Here is an 18,309-nt window from a genome sequence, read left to right on the forward strand (position 1 = left end):
CTGGTTGCCCCACTCTCCCCCAGGCTGCTTTTTTTTTTTTTTTTTTTTTCCTCGAGACAAAGTCTTTTGCTCTGTCTCCCAGGCTGGAGTGCAATGGCAGGATCTCGGCTCACCTCAACCTCTGCCTCCCAGGTTCAAGCGATTCTCCTGCCTCAGCCTCCTGAGTAGCTGGGATTACAGGCATGCACCACCAGGCCCAGCTAATTTTTGTATTTTTAGTAGAGACGGGGTTTTACCATATTGGCCAGGATGGTCTCGAACTCCTGACCTCGTGATCCTCCCACCTCGGTCTCCCAAAGTGCTGGGATTACAGGCATGAGCCACCACGCCTAGCCTCTTCTTTCTTTAGAACAGAACACTGATTTTGAACTGGGCACACTGCTGGTAATAAATCATGTTTCCTACTTTCCTTTGAAGTATGGTTTGGTGATGTGATTAAATTCTTATCAATGAGATCCAAGAGAGAGAAATAGGGTTGAAAAGAGCTTCCAGGAAGGTTGCCTAAAAAGAGTCAACCCAGTTAAGAAGACCCTTTTCTGTCACTTTTCTTTTGCCTGCAATGCTGATCCAATGACTGACACTCCTGAAGCCATCTCGATCTATGAGGATGTAAGCCCTCCATTCACATGGTGTTGAAGAAAGAAAGGTGCCTGGGACCGTAGTGATCCTGGAGAACTGCCAATTCCAGCCGTGGCCAGCCTTAAGCTTCTTTTATGAGAGAAAGAAAAAACTTCTGTCTTGTTTAAGATATTTCTATTTGTTTCAGAAAACAATCTATTTAAGGCCGGGTATGGTGGCTCATTCCCATAATCTCAGCACTTTGGGAGGCCAAGGCACGTAGATTGCTTGGGCTCAGGAGTTTGAGACCAGCCTGGGCAACGGGGCAAAACCCCATCTCTACTATATATAGAAAAATTAGCCGGGTGTGGTGGTGCACGCCTGTAATCCCAGCTACTTGGGTGGCTGAGGCAAGAGTATTGCTTGAACCCAGGAGGCAGAGGCTGCAGTGAGCCAAGATCGCACCACTGCACTCCAGCTTGGGCAACAGTGTGAGATCTTGTCTCAGGAAACAAAACGAAATGAAACAAAACATGTTTTAAAATGAAACGTTATTTACAAAAAATGTAAAATCAGTATTACAATGAACAAATAGATAATTATGAAAATAGATTAAATTTAGCTATGTACTCTTGCCTATCCATAATGTACCAGCTAAGGATAGAGGCTTTAAAGAGATACTAGCCCTTAAAAGAGATGAACTTCTCTTCAATCAAGTCTTGCTGGAGAACTTAAATAAATATAAGTTTCTGTCATTCAAGTATATTGAACCTCGTTTCTTTTTTTTTTTTTTTTTTTTTTTTTTGAGACGGAGTCTTGCTCTGTCGCCCAGGCTGGAGTGCAGTGGCGCGATCTCGGCTCACTGCAAGCTCCGCCTCCCAGGTTCACGCCATTCTCCTGCCTCAGCCTCTCCGAGTAGCTGGGACTACAGGCGCCCGCCACCACGCCCGGCTAATTTTTTTGTATTTTTAGTAGAGACAGGGTTTCACCGTGGTCTCGATCTCCTGACCTCGTGATCCGCCCGCCTCGGCCTCCCAAAGTGCTGGGATTACAAGCGTGAGCCACCGCGCCCGGCCTGAACCTCGTTTCTACGTAACACCTAAAATCATTTACATATCAACCATGGTGAGCTTTGGGAAACACTTATCTATGGAGAGAACTACAAGGAAATGATAATATGTGGCTTTTGTTACATATTTATCTAAGTTAACATAGGAGTACAGTGAGGAAGATTTTGCAAATGCAAAATGCAATTTGATGGACACAGCATAATTGGTCATCCTGCAGGCAATGCTGCCTGCAGGATCTGATACCTGGGATAACATTCATATGTTCATACTGTTATGATCAGATTCTCAGCAACCTAACTTCTTCAAACAGGGAAGGATGCAGTTCAACTTAGATAAGAGATCTTCACTCACTCCTGGTGAGTTCATCACTAGCACAAAAGTGTCTCCTTAATACATAAAATTAAACCTGTCACAGTGACTTAACTTCATTAACGAAACTTCCTGATAAATTATTAGCAATACAAAATCTACGACTCTCAAGCTAATTAAGACCGCTTCTTTTGCATTATGATGATCAGATTCTGACTTTTAAGAATAACTGGAAAACATTCAAAGAGGGTAGGAGAAAATTATAAAGCAAAACAGCTTCTGAAGCAAAACCTACTAATATTATTAAAACATCTACTCTGTCATCCATTTTCCAATTACCGTTAAGAGAAACACGTCTCATCGCAGCCCTTCACTATCTGTAATCATGGAGCGTGATTTCTCTTTGTTTAGTTCTCCAAAGGCAGAAGTAAAATGAAAAGTTTCAAAGCGGGGATAAAAGTTGAATATATGAATGAATACATCGTATTTTAAAAATCTCTATTTTAGTTGCAGATGTCTTATGAAATAGGTAATACATGCACACAGCAAAAAAAAAAAAAAAAAAATCAAACAGTTCAAATGGTTCACTGTAAAAAGTAATTTACATTCAGCCTTTTCTCCCAGCTTCCCAGTTCTCTCCAGTAGAAATCACAGTTGCCAGTCCTTTGTGTAGACTTCTTGGGACATAGTCTGCTCACAAAAGCACCCCTCTCTGGGTTTCCCCAAATGCAGCCTCATTATACATGCAGCTATGCACCTTACTTTTTGAACAAGCATACAGAAAACCACTAAATATGTGTGCATACAGATTTGTATCATAATACATATATAATAGAGATATGGTCTAATTCTAGAACAAATTATCAAATTGAACAAATATTTATAGACCGCCCACTGTGTGCCAGACACTGCTGTATGAGCTGGAGCATAGCTGGAAAAAGACCTGCTCCCAAAACTACAAGACTTCCGTTCCAGAGCTTCCTTATTAAGCAAAGCCTTCCTAGCTGCTGGGTAAAATCCCTACATCAACACATTTGTCTATCAACAAAACACCTGTAAAATGTACATCTACATGCATGCATGCATTTGCATACCTATATCACATATATATGTTCTATATGCATATATAATATGCTGTATGCATGTACACACGTAACATATTATACACATATAACATATTGTGTGTGTGTGTATCTGTACGTGTATTACCTTTTTCCATCATCCAGACCCATAGTATGAGGAAACATATCCTGGCCTCCAGAAGACAAGAAGAAAAAAGATGAAAAAGGAAACAGAAAACTGGCATCAGAATCTACAAAGAGATAAGGAATGGTCTTCATTTAGAATGAAGAATTAGGGCTTTTAAAAGAAGAGCTTTATATTCTATTCAGGGTACTTGTTTCTTAAAGAAGATACTGACACAGATGAAAGAAAAATAAATGGCAAACACCATGCATTTCTGCATTTGGATGTGCTCTGAATGTGCTGAGATTCTGGAAGCCCCTGGAACTCTAAAAAGGCAGCTTACATTTCAATGGGAAGGAGCCACCATTGGGCCACCCATGCTGTCTCTCCGTGTCCAAGATGAACTGAACTATTTGTCAGAAATTAACAATAAAAAAGGCATAAATATTTTCTAATGGTTCAACTCCCTCAGCTTCTCATAGACAAGACTGCAACTACTGCTTCTACTAATACATAAAAATAGATGGCAAAAGAAATCACAAGAGAAGATAAAAGTTCACTGGTTGAGATTCTTTCCCCTAAATTTATTCTTTTCTTCTGATAAAGAATAAACACATCTATTCATCCACCCTCTCATCCATCCACTCGTCCATCCATCCATTTGCCCATCAATCTATCCATTCATCCATCCATCTACCCATCCGTCCACCCACGTGTCCATCTATCCCAATTTTTGCTAACTACAAAACACAAAGGAAATATTTTATTGAGATAGCACCTTATTTCCAAATTATATTACTGGTACAGACATGTTTCAATGTGTGTATCTATAAATTCATCCAGTTCACCAGTTTGGCACACTATCACCACATAAACATATCACTACATACATATCTAAGACTGAACGCAAATACAGATTTTCTCTTCCCCCTCTCATTTGCTGTACAAGCAAATCTTCAAGAATAAAAAGGAAAGGCCCAAACAAGAGCTGCTGATAATCCAAATTCCTAAAAACCAAAGTCGAGCAAAGAAGTACAGAAAAGAATCCAGATCAAACGATCCCCACATTGGTTTCAAATGCTCCTTGGTAATAAGCCAAAAAAAATCATAATAGTTATCAGCTGAGATTCCTGAGCTCCCTGTTAGAATAAATAATAAAATAAAAGGATATTTTCCAAACACTGAGCTATGAAGTTTAAAAATGCACTCCAGAAATAATGCATGGCATACCGGAATTCATCCTTCCATTATTGTTGAAATTTTTAATAGAATCCTGAGCAAAAAGCAACATACAGGTGACAAAAATATGTGACCAGACTAGGAAATCCCCAGAGCCACAAATGAGATTTCAGGCAAGTGCAATAAAACAAGAACTACTGAGTTTCCAAGCCTCCCTTTGCCCAGCTGTGAATTGATTGTTTCTAATTTGGTGGCTCTCAGAGACAGATTCAGGTTTTGATTTCTCCCTAGAGTGATCCACAATTCCCTGCAGTTCTACTGCAGATAGTTCACTGTACCATCAGAAAATGCCTGCCCATGAATACAATCATATGCATTATATTTAAATATACACTGCAAACCTGGAATGCACCCGTGTGAGGAGGGACAGGTAGGCTCTGGTTTCTAACGCTTGCAAAATGGGCCGTTTCATGAGACATGCAGAGTTTCAGTTCCTCTAATAACATGGACTAGAAAGAGGTCATGTTGAAGAGGAACATGGTTTGTGGGTCAATTCCACCTGCATGGTGCAGTCCTTGCAGGTGATACGGCGCTCTGCTGGGGTTTTAAGTAGGTCTGCTGTGAATAATAGCCCACCTTTCCCAAATGAAAGATTCCATTCATCTACCTGGAGGCCCTGATAGAACAGATGACACACACCAAATGCAAACCACAGTGGAAATGGTTGTTAGCAATCTAGGAAAAAAAAAAAAAAATCAGGCCACATTTGCAGCTGATCTGAATATATCGGAGGCCGGTTGGGACTCACCTGTTTTCCGAGCCAGCCGCTTTCTTCTGACAAACGATGACAGCTGGTGCATACTTTCCAGTGTAATCCGTGCGTTCCTTGACATCCCAAATGGAAGGGCTGCTGGCTCGCACGCTGATGATGTTCACGCCTTTCTTCACCTTTGCCCTGTTGGAGACAGCACGTGTGGGTCTGAGTCAGCTCTGGGAAATCCCCGGGTCATGCTGGTTCTGGGAACACGGGGAGCTTAATTGCTCACCGTTGCCTTGCAGGTGTAAGCTCATGTATACTAGGATTTAAACACAAACTTGCAGTCGCCTTCCAAGCCATCTGCCCTAATTTCTTTCAGTTATTCCTGCCTTTAATAAAGAGCTAGAGATGGTAGACTGACAGCCAGCAAACACTAGTTACAGAAAGAAATAGAATATCGTTGCACTAGCTTGTATCTTTAAATAAAGCCAAGCCAGACACAAACACAAAACTACCTGAAAACCCTTAGCCTGGCCAAACTCAACAGAAAAAGGCAATGAAAGTGCAAAACTAAAGACTGAAATAAGAACGCACATTCATTGAATGTCTCCCAGTGCCAGGCACTGATGGACATTATGTCTATATCATCTGATCTTCCTAGCAAGATTCCAACCCCAAAATGAGGGGGCTGAGGTTCAGATAGGGGAAGGAACAATGACGGCCTCAAGTGATCCACCTGCCTCAGCCTCCCAAAGTGGGAGCTACTGCGCCCAGCCCTGTTTGCTTTTTATAATCTTGTCTTCTTACTGTATGCTTTCCATTCCATATGTTCTTTCCAATTCAAGTTTCTAAAAGAAACATAGAATAATGAAACCCCATCTCGACTAAAAATACAAAAATTATTTGAGTGTGGTGGTGTGCCCCTGTAGTCCTAGCTACTTGGGAGGCTGAGGTGGGAGGATCACTTGAGCCTGGGAGGCGGAGGCTGCAGTGAGCTGAGATCGACCCACAGCACTCCAGCTTGGGTGACAAAGTGAGATCCTGCCTCAAAAGAAAAATAATAATAAATAAAATATAAAATAAAATGCAAACAGTTTAATTTTGATTTACAAGCTGGCCTAGAAGTTTGAAAAAGCTAATGTTTCCTGCTGTGTTTTCTCTTAGTCCTTCAGCGGAAAATAGGAAAAGTCTTGAAGCGAAAGTCCCAAGGGGAACCTGGAGCACGTTGATGGCACCTGGGCAGAAGAGGATGACGGGGGCGGCCGACCTGGAGTTCCTCCAGACTTGTAATCATCGTGCCTTATCAACACGCAATAAGGCAATGGCGCCAGAGCCCACATCTCAAAATCCCTCTGTCATGCCAGAGGAGAAAGTGAGACCATCTTCTGCTATTAATATTAGGGACAAAAGGCGTGGGGGAGATGACACTCATAGGACCAGAGCTTTGAGAAAAAGCAGGACACATCTGTCCCTAACACCAAGGACACTATTTCCCATGGAAACAATTTTAAAATGTAGTGTGCAGAAAAGACCTGAGGCCACAGGGTTGAGACTGCCCTCCTTGGGAAAGCCTGCTTGCAAGGTTGGCTGGGAACTTGGATTTGGGGAGAGTTCCCTCCCTTTTCATGGTCAGAGGGGCTCACGGTGCCAAGACTGGGCAAATGAGGTGGTTTATGCTGGACACTTTGTTGTCTTCTAGGAGCATAGAATTTTGGTATGTGCCAGGCAGACGGTGCCCCCATGAGCAGTCCCCAGTGAAAACCCTGAACTCCTGGGCTCAGGTGAGCTCCTCTGGCAGTGCTGTCCCAGCTATATGCTGGAGGAATTGGAGGAATTAAGCTCATCCTGCAGACTCCATGGGGAGAGGATTCCTGGGAGCGTGAGCCTGGTCTCCTCCCCTGTGCCTTTTCCCTCTGTGGACCGTGCTTTGGGTTCCTTGGCTAATACCTCGGAGCAGTGATTCTCCCTACATGCTGAGTCCTGTGAGTTCTCCTAGCGACTCGTTGGACCTGGGGGTGGTCTTAGGAACCCCCAGCACACATACTGATATGGCGAGTCCACAAAGAGAGAAAGAATTACTTCTGAGGTGTGGCCCTACTGCAAAAGTTAGCATTTTTAGAAAAGGATCATCATGTATAACATTATTTCTATGGGGGAAAATACATGTTTGATGTTTTAAATAATCATTATGCATGCAAACACTTTGAATGCAGTCGTTTAAAAATTGGGAATTGCATGCAGACGCCAAAAAGCCATCTGACCTTTCTAGATACTCAGGTGAGACACTCAGCGAATAGTTACGATTCCTGCCTTGCAGAAACTCATTTAAATTGTAAGCAACCAAGATGTGGTAGCGAACAAAAGTACAATCCACTGTGGACAGCTACTATTATATTAAGATGAATTCTAAAGGCTGTCCCAATTACTCTGCAGTGGCATTTTATTGAATCAACATTGCTTTAAATAAATAGGTCATCAACCTGGCTGTGACAACCTTTTCATTATACAGGAGATATCAGTACATAGGCCTTTTCTGATATATAATGGGCTTATATTTTTCTGAAATTTGATTCATAAGTAGGCTATTTGGAATTTAGATGATGTTTCGCCAATGAATCCTTTTCAAGTTCTTAAGAAAGGACACAGTGGCTTGTTTAACCCATGAAGTATTCAACATTTGTTGCCAATAATTCTACCATAGTAAATGAAGCTACAGTCGGTAGCACTATTTCTGCAAAAATGTTTTTTTCCTGGAATTTTATACAGGACACTGGGAATTGTCTTTCAGAGACACAGAACATTTTCATAATAGAACACACATTTCTAGGGCATGTTTTAGATGTTCGGAATTGGAGAAGGCATACTCACTCAAGAGGTATCCTTGTGTGTGAATATCAAGTAAAATGTATGCAATAAATTGGATAGTCATTCTTCGGAGATGTAGACACGGTATTTACTGAACACGGTGTGTGTTGGGTTAATAATTTTGAAGCACGAATCTCAGAGCTGTCAGTGGCACCATTTGGAACCATTAAGATAGTTCCTAGAACACATGCCACTGGGCTCCACTGGGTCTGAACCAAATGCTAATTTCTCCCTTTGTTTATGACAACTGATTTACTTACATTCATTAATGGAAGTTTTATAACCTACTTGTGGTTCAATAAATACAGGTTACGCTGACAGCCTCATTACACAGAGATAAACATAGCACTTGATTTCTGAAGATACTTTGCTGTAGATTTATTCTTAATAATATATCTACCATGGTGATGGGGGAAAGCCATGATTTTCCCCATAGTATGCACATGCACTGTGAATGGGTATCAACAAAACCTGCCTGGAGTTAAGGGTATATTGTGTTTTTAAAACATAATAGAACTGCAGGGACTGTGTATATTTTATATACATATATATATAAATAAATATATAAATATAATGTGTGTATATATATATACATGTAATGTAGAATACGTATATATCATAAACACACACACGCAGAGTTACAAGTACAGCATACAGGGTTCAGAAATGTGCTCAATTGTTGCGTTTGCTCCCCATACCCAATCTCTTTCCTGGGTAGCAGCATCTTCATTTTGCTTATATGACCCACCCCTCTGCCATTCTATACCACCATGGTAGACTTGTAAGTCAAGAGTTTCTCCCTCCAACCCTGGACAAGAGGTGGAGACATGACCGAAGCCAGTCCAGCTGAAAGATTCTCTCTGGAATATAAACTTGAACAAAGAGACACAGCAAATAAAAAAGGCTGGGGGAAATTCACCCAGCCTTGTGGCCCTGGTACAACTGTCTATTGCTTCCTTCTCTCTGGTTTGCAGGAATTAACACAGCTAACATTTCTGAATCTGGTTCTCAGCCTTTCCTTTAGGCATATAAATATTCCCCATCCTCCCATCCAGTCCCTTCTTGTTTAACGTAGCCTGAGTTATTTATGATCATTTCCAATTATATAAGAAGGGGAGGCTAAGATTCAGTGACTTCAAGAACAAGGAAGTGTATCTCCTCCTCCTGTGAACATCCATTGCTGGTAACCCAGGTTGTTGGGTGTCTGTTCCACTCAGCCATTCGGGGATCAAGACTGAAGGCATCTCTACTGTTTTTAATCTATAACTTCTAATGTCTCTGTGCTCATGGCCATCCCAGCCAAGAGGAAGAGGGAAAAGCAGTAGACAAGAGCCAAGGATTTCCTCTTAAGCAGGTGAGCTGGGCATTGCATGCCCAGATTCACTCACCTTCCATTGGAAGGAGCCTAGTCTCATGGCCACACCTGACTGCAAGAGCAGCGAGTGCTGGGAAGTCAGTCTTTACCTGGACAACAGTATCCCCACTGTGACCCTGTCACTATGGTGGAAAGAGAGATTGATTTGGATGGAGGATTTGCATCTCCCTCCACCACAACCACCAGGGGACTCCAAATGATGGGAAGTGTCAGCCTCCTAAAGACTACAAATTTGAGTTCATTCTCCAAATCACTGTGTACAGAGACTTAGGCTGACGACAACATTGCCCCAAAGAGAAACTCCCTACTTATGCAATCTTGTCAGTGGAAGTGTTCTTAATATGCAACCTGAATACAGGCATATTCATGTATGAAATTCACACTGGGGCTATTGAGCTAATGCAAATGTGTGCTATAAAGAACGCGTAGAGACAGAAAGCAAAATTGATGATATAAAAGTGGGATAAAGGGAAATTTCAGTGTTTTGTTTGTTGGGAGATTTATTTAAGATTTGTGTGTGCATGTGTGTGTATGTTTGTGTGTGTGTGTGTGTGTGTGTGTGTGTGTGTGGTGTTAGAAAAAAATGAAAGAGGAAGAGAGAGCAAAGAGAAAGGAAGGGGGGTGGGGAGAGAAGTTTTGCTATATAGAGTTCAAATTCCAAGAAGAGAAATTTGGATTGTGTGTAAGTCTCAGGCTGTTTGTTCATAATGAACATAGTCCTGTTAGAAACTATTATTGGCTAATCAGCTATCTGCAGGCTGATATTGGCTTTAGTCAATAACTGACTGTAGAATTCCAGGGAATTGGAGGAAGGAAGATAGGAAGAGATCCAAACTTCTGGACTGCTTCTCTCACTTCTGAAATGAAAGATTTGTCTACATGTTTCTCCCCCAGAGATTCATGTGGCCACATAGTCTCTGAGTAGATGAAATCCTGGTAAAATCTGATACCTCCATTTTCGAGTCCCATATAGGCTCAATCTATGGAACGATACACAGTGTGCACCCACCAAAGGGTGCCACACTCTTACGCATGTAGATTTGGTGATGGCATTCCTCCCAGTTAATTGATGAAAATGTGCCTTTTGCGGTCACAGCAAAGCTTTTTTGAATTGCTCCTTGTCTCCTTACTTATTTTCTCTCATTAATAGTGACAGAGCATAAAATAAGCTTCAATTTTTTTATAGGTCGTAGCTATATTAACATATTTTGCAATCACTCTTGGCTCCTAATTTCCAGTTGACCAGAAAAACAAATTTATGACAACCTCACTTTCCAATAAATCAACATGTTGATACAGCACATAACATTTTGCTTATATGGTGAACCACTTCCAGCCCGATCTGGACGTCTTGGCCCTGCCCTCGCCAGCAGTTACATGGATATGCCTGCTTACGATGCCACTGTCAGTATTTTAGGAATCATGTCACACTTTTCACTTTGGGAGACACCAGGTCCCTCTTTCTATTACTGGAATATATTTGCTAAGTCTCCTTACTTTATGACTATTCCACTACAGCCAGTTAAAGACCAACAGTGACGCAGAAGAAAGAGCTAAGCCTAAAGTAACAATGTGAATGATATGGTTCCAACTTCTTTGTCATGCACCCCTATCAGTAAAAATATTTTCATACGCGGCCGGGCGCAGTAGCTCATGCCTGTAATCCTAGCACTTTGGGAGGCTGAGGCAGGCAGATCACCTGAGGCTGGGAGTTCAAGACCAGCCTGACTAATGTGGAGAAACCCTGTCTCTACTAAAAATACAAAATTAGCCGGGTGTGGTGGTGTATGCCTGTAATCCCACCCAGCTACTCAGGAGGCTGAGGCAGGAGAATTGCTTGAACCCGGGAGGCACAGGTTGCGGTGAGCCGGGATTGTGACACTGCACTCCAGCCTGGGTGGCAGAGTGAAACTCCGTCTTAAAAAAAAAAAAATTTCATATGCAACCTTTATATAGCTTTTTATGTTTATAAACTTTACAGTTGAACCGTGGGTTGGACTATTGAAATAATGTGTGCTACAAAACATACATGAAAATGGACATTTTAAATCTTGAGACTAAAAATAATCAGTTGCCAAGTCCTGATTTTAGCCCATCCTCCAATGAATCATTTTGCATTCCCCTTAGGATGTGCTTGCCCCACGTTAAAGCAGACCACTTGAATCCCCTAGACCCTTTAATTCCCAGGAACAGGGTGCATGACACACAGCAGCGGCAGTCATGTTACAAGGAAGCTCAGCTCTAAGTGTTCATATCAATATTCACATGGGGCTTAAATGCTCCTGCCAGCTCTAAGTGTTCATATCTTCCTTGTACAAGGGACTCTGTTTTCCCACTGCCCTTCTGGTGGGTAACGTTAAATTTAGAAGTAAGACCTGTGACTTCAATGCAACCCATTTTTGCTGTCTTGCTAACCGTGAGGAATTACCAGGGCTCTAAATGGACATGAGGAAGTAGAGAATAGTTCGAGGAGACCAAAGAGAAGAGGAATTGGTTCACAGAAGAAACGGGGGGTCTCCACACCCCCACAGGGAGAAGCCAAGAAAGGGGAAGCATGGGAGTATGGCCTCCACTGCATTCAGGGAAAATGATGGGAACAGTTTTCAGTAACTGGTGGATTAATAGAACATTAAAATCCCTAGAAGCAAAGCTCAGCCTGTCATTAATTAGAAAGCACAAAATACTCTAATGTTGAACACTCGAACTGCAGAGTCCTGGCCTCACCTACGGGGCACGCAGGCCAGGTGCTGCCAAAGACAAATCTTGACTTTTATGTGAAATTCCAACATTTGAAGACACTGTCCAGGACAAAAAGACATCTAAAGATTTAAAGTACAGCAATGTCATCTCTCACTTCTGAAATTTACATGAGCTGTAAATGAGGAAGTTAAATATCTTCAGAATGAATGAATGCCTGAATCAACGGACACACACAAAGATATAAGGAAGAAAGCAAAAAAAAAACCAAAAAAAAAACACCTGAACTTCCATCACTTTACACCTAAGCTATCCGTAATTTAGTCATCACTCTTCTGTGTACGTTTCCATACCCAGTCTATAATTTTATATAAATAGGATCATGCCGAGGGCTGCCATATGGCCATGCAACTTGTGACTGGCCAACCCCAGGAGGTTTATTCATATAGAGTATGATATGAATGGGGCCTCATACAGTGGAGCAGTATACAACCCGCACAGCTGTGCACAGTAGCTGTGATGACAGTAGTCCCACTCTATCCTTGAGGATACAGTCCAAGACCCCCAGTGGATGTATGAAACCATGGACAGTACTAAAGCCTATACATACTACGTTTTTTTCCTACACATACCTATGATAAACTAATTTATACATTAGACACAGGAGGAGATTAACAATAATAACTAATAATAAAATAGAACAATTATGAAAATATACTGCAATACAAGTTATGGCAATGTGGTCTCTCTCAAAATGTCTTCTTGCACTGTATTCACCCTTTTTCTTAGGATGACAATGAGAGGTAATCAAATTTCTACACAATGAGATGAAGGGAGGTGACTGGCACAGGCCCTGTGATGCAGCGTTCTGCTACTAGTGACCCCTTGGTGATAGGTCAGAAGGAGCGTCCTCTGCTGCAAGTGATCCTGGAGCTGCGAGTCTTGATGTCAATGGCTGGATGTCAGGAGGAGACCATGTGGGTGACAAGGGGGCAGGCGTCTCACGCAGGAGCGTTGCGAGTACAGGACAAAGGAATGATTCACATCCCAGGAAGGATGGGGCTGGCCGCACAAGATTGCGTCACACTACTCAGAATGGCATGCAGTTTAAAACTTGTGAAGTGTTTATTTCTGGATTTTTTTTTTTTTTTTTGAGATAGACTCTTACTCTGTCACCCAGGCTGGAGTGCAGTGGCACAACCTTGGCTCACTGCAACTTCTGCATCCCAGGCTCCAGTGATCCTCCCAGCTCAGCTTCCCAAGTAGCTGGGACTACAGGTGTGAGCCACCACATTGGCTAATTTTTTCTTTTTTTGTTTTTTTTTTTTTGAGACAGAGTCTCACTCTGTCACCCAGGCTGGAGTGCAGTGGTGCGATCTCAGCTCACTGCAAGCTCCACCTCCCGGGTTCACACCATTCTTCTGCTTCAGCCTTCCAAGTAGCTGGGACTACAGGAGCCTGCCACTGGCTAATTTTTTCTTTTTTTTTTTTTTCTTTTAGCAGAGACGGGATTTCACCATGTTGCCCAGACTGATCTCGAACTCCTGGGCTCAAGTGATCTGCCTGCCTCAGCCTCCCAAAGTGTTGGGATTACAGGCGTGAGCTACTGCACCCAGCCTAGAATTTTCCATTTAATATTTTCGGACCCCAGAAAGCAAAACCTTGGATTAAAGGATACTACTGTATATTAAACCTGCTGCTTTGATCACAGATCATCCTCATCTCTTTTCTCTACCAGCTCAAGAGACAAAGCAGCTCAAAGCCAGAAACGGGATAGCCACCTGCCAACTCAGGGGAGCCCAGCGGGGAGAATGACCAAAGGCACAGGGCAAGTGACACGGCCCAGAGGGTGAGCCAAGCGGGGTGTCAAGTCTCCGGCCAGGCTGGCTACTGGCTTTGGGGGCCTCCTGTCTCTCCTGGAGTACATCTGAATCCACCTATTTCACTCCATTAAGCCTAGTCTGTGGGTTTTTTTTTTTTTTTTTAAATTGCCAGCACAGACAGATGTTCAATGGCTTTTAAAAGCCACCGTAGAGCTACATGCTTTCTGCACATCGTCTTTAGTCTTTCCAAGCAGCTGGTTTCCCTCCTTACAGTCAGTGCATGAGAAGGGTCCCCGAAGCCAGGCGTTCCTACAGGCGCTAGCTAGTTCATGGGAGATGTGGGATGAGTAGAAACAGGGAGAAGGGGCTGCACACCAGCCAGGAGCTGTGCCAGCGCAATGGACAGGGACACCAGCTGTTAGAGGCTCTGAAGTCAATGGCCCCACCCCCACTACTAAGTAAATACTAATCCGTGGCTATAAAGGACTGAAGTGAGTAATTCGAGGAGAGTAAACCAATCTGCCTCTGGGTGTGTTTGTTCATTCACTGATTCGTTCAACAAACTTTTTTTTTTTTTTTAATTGAGACAGAGTCCTGCTCTGTCACCCAGGCTGGAGTGTACTGGTGTGATCTCCGCTCACTGCAACCTCCACCTCCCTGGTTCAAGCAATTCTCATGCCTCAGTCTCCTGAGTAGCTGGGATTACAGGTGTGTGCCACTACCCCCAGCTAATTTTGTGTATTTTCAGTAGAGATGGGGTTTCACTATGCTGGCCAGGCTGGTCTTGAACTCCTGGCCTCAAGTGATCCACCTGCCACCTTGGCCTCCTAAAGTAATGAGATTACAGGTGTGAGCCACCATGTCAGCCTCATTCAACAAATGGTTTAATTTTTTTGCAGAGATGGGGTCTCATTATGCTGCCCAGGCTGGGTCTTAAAATGGCTTCAAGCAATCCTCCTGCCTTGGCCTGCCAAAGTGCTGGGATTCCAGGCATGAGCTATCACTCTGCCCAGCTTCGTTCAACACTTTTTGAGTGCTCCCTCTTTTCAGATACTCTTCACACACTGGATATGCAGGTGAGAAGAAACATACGTTTTCTATTGCCATGGAACTAACATTCTAGTGGAGGAGAAGGAACGCGTGCATGCACACATTTATTACACTGATAAGTTCCATGAAGAAACGAAGCAAAGCAAGAGGTCAGAGGGCTCAGTGTAAGGAGCGGCTACTTAGAACCACTTATCTTATTTTATTACTTATGTTTCTGAAAAACGGTAAAGCCAGCAAGGAACACACGTAGGCAGGCAGAAGCGAAATACGTAGACATACACAGATGTCTTCCGTGCCTGATTTGCCCTCTGCCTAATATGGGACTGGAGAAAGAGCTCTCCTTGTTCCTGGTGCACACAGATCACCACCCAACAACAGTCAAGGACGTTATTTAAATATTTTACCAATTGCTATGTGGGAACATTGTCTGTGGATTCATAGGAATCCTTATGACTCCATGCAGACCAGGTTTTCTCATTTGGAAAAACAGAACTTTGATACAGGCTGCACCCCTCAACACACCCTCCCAGAAATGGATGGCTAAATTGGGAGGGGATGGCGAGAGACTGTGAAGGGACCTGCTTTGCCATCGTTCATCACCATTTCCAGAAACGCAGAGCAAACTGTTTGCCTCATTGATACTAAACCAATAAACAACAACACATTCTGAACTGCCCACATGTCAATGATTGGAATGTGGCAGCCTCATTCTTCGCATGTCACTGAGTCTCCCATCATGGGGTCGTCAGATAAACCAGCAGACAGGCCAAACCCGAGTCCCGCTCCTGCTGCACATAATCAACCCTAAACCATGCCAAGTCCTTAACACGGTGTCTGGTAGAAAATCGATTTTAGCTATGATGATGATTATCACCATTATCTTCTTTGTTACATAGAAACCTGGATGCCCTGACTATCTGAATAAAATGTTACCCTTTTTCCATCTCATCCATGCAATAACTAACCAAAGCCCTGACTCTTCTTAAAAACAAATAGACAAAAACAAAGCAAAACAAAACAAAAAGAAACAAAACATAATCCTTGCCTCCAATGGGAGATATCAGATGTGAGCTCAAAGTTCTAATCAGCCTCATAATTTCCAAATGTAGCCAAGTCAATCATCTCAGCAGAGCCAGCAGGACAAATATTTGCAGACAAGCAGCTCAGGGGCTTCCCCAGCACCTATTTCAGAACACTCAGCTAACTTCCATGTTCCCAGGGCTCCATGATTCACAGGGGGCTGAGATGTGTCTAGTTTTCAGGGTTTAGGATTAAGACCTAATTTTACTGTCTATTAAGAACCACAACCCCCTAATTTCATTACATTACATAATTGAACTGTATTGCTATTTTCTCAGCCTTCATGGTTACCAGTGTTTTAGAGAAATTGCTTAAATTATACTTCTTTAATTAAAGAAGGCATTCTAAATCAAAAGCAGAACTATGGTTAATAAACCTAAATTCTCAGGGATGTCTTTTGGGAGGTTGTTAATTTTTTTATTAACAATTTTTCATTGAAAAATAGTATAGAAACGTTATAAATATTCAAATGGCATGAATGGGGATACAAGAGAAGTTCCTCTTGCTACAGACATCTATCGTCAAACTTCTGAGTTTAGTGGGACATTTTCTAAGAGATTAACATACTTAGATACATGGATTTAAAATATATGTACACCAGTGACAACACACTGTACACACAGTTATACTATATATATATGTATATGTAGGTATAGATATAATATACACACACACATACATACATGCACACAGTAATGCACTGCATGACGTTTTAGTCATCAATTAACTGCATGTACAACGATGGTCCCATAAGATTACAATATCGTATTTTTACTGTACCTTTTCTATGTTTAGATATGTTTAGACACACAGATATTTACCATTGTGTTACAGTTACCTGTAGTTTTAGAACAGGCACATGCTGTATAGGTTTGCAGCCTAGAGCAATAGGCTATACCATACAGTCTAGGTGTGGAGTAGGTTATACCACCTATGTTTGTGTACTCCATGATGTTTGCAAAATGACAATATCGCCTAATGACACATTTCTCAGAGTGTACTCCTGTCACTAAGCAATGCATGACAGTAGATTGATAGATAGATTAGATAGATGGATAGATGGATAGATGGATGGATGGATGGACAGATGGACAGATGGATGAATGGGTGAGTGGGTGGATGGATAGATGGATGGATGAGTTGGTGAGTGGGTGGGTGGGTGGATGGATGGATGGATGAGTAGGTGGGTGAGTAACTGGGTGGGTGGGTGGATGGATGGATGGATGGATGGATGAGTGGGTGGATGGATGGATGCATGGATGGATAGATAGATAGGTAGATATTCCTCAACTTATGATGGGGTTACATCCCAATAAAACTTACTGTAAGTTGAAAATATCATAATTGAACATGCATTCTATACTCTACCTAGTGAACATCAGAGCTTAGCCTACTGTAAGCATGCCCAGGGTGCTTCTATTAGCCTAAAGTCTGGCAAAATCATTTATAGTGTTGAATGTCTCATGTAATTTATTGAAAACTGTACTGAAAGTGAAAAAACAGAATGGTGCCATGGGTGGTCCAAGTATGGTTTTCACTGGATGGATGCTTATCACTTTCGCACCACTGTAAAATAATTATAAGTTGAACTACCGTAAGCTAAGGCCATCTGTATAAATATATATATATAAACATATCTTGGGAATGTATCGATGTAAAGCATTTCCAGATCCACTGCATTCTTTTTTCTACACATACTAATCCATTGTGTGCTAATATTTGAGCAAAATCTGCTTGACTGGTGCCCCCTTGATGGACACAGAGGTGGTTCCTAATCTTTGATACCATAGCAAGTGCTTCAGGAAACTGCTGTGTCCACACAACTCTGCACACACATATATGTGTAGGATAAATTCTTAAAAAAGGAATTGCCAAGTCAAAAGAGATGCATGTGTTCAATTTGTATAGAACTTGCGAAATTGACATTCAGAAAGATCCTACCCACGTTTATATCCACTGACAGTGTCTTGTTTCCTTTCTTTTTGATCTTTGCAATTCTGATGAACACAATCCTGATGAACACAGTATTTCATGAAGTCTGAGTGATACTGAACATTTTTTCACATACTTATCTTTGAATTTTTGTTTTTAAATTAAACATCTGTTCAAATCCTTTGTCCATTTCCCCGTTGCTTTCTCAGTCTTGTTTTTATTGTTTATTAGGAAATTGATTTGTAAGGAAAATCCCTTGGTCCATTTGGAATTTGTTTTAGCATGAAATAAAGATCCAGCTTTATATTTTCCTGTATGGTTTTTAAAATCACACTATTTATTAAATGATTCATCTAGTACCTGTTGGCATAAATGCCATTGGTAAAATATACTAAGTTTATTTATGTTTTTAGGCTTATTTTTTTGGAC

General features: G+C 41.9%; 1 protein-coding gene across 1 annotated transcript in view; it reads right to left on the reverse strand.

Moving 5' to 3' along the window:
- Positions 1-18,309, reverse strand: part of TMEM132D (transmembrane protein 132D) — an 824,162-nt gene that overhangs the window by 446,432 nt on the left and 359,421 nt on the right. The window contains exon 3 of the mRNA XM_003276114.2: positions 5,110-5,256. Coding sequence (XP_003276162.1) covers positions 5,110-5,256 — 147 coding nt within the window. The remainder of the gene's footprint in view (positions 1-5,109; positions 5,257-18,309) is intronic.

This window comes from Nomascus leucogenys, chromosome 10 (genome assembly GCF_006542625.1).
Source record: "Nomascus leucogenys isolate Asia chromosome 10, Asia_NLE_v1, whole genome shotgun sequence".
NCBI classification, from domain to species: Eukaryota; Metazoa; Chordata; class Mammalia; order Primates; family Hylobatidae; genus Nomascus; species Nomascus leucogenys.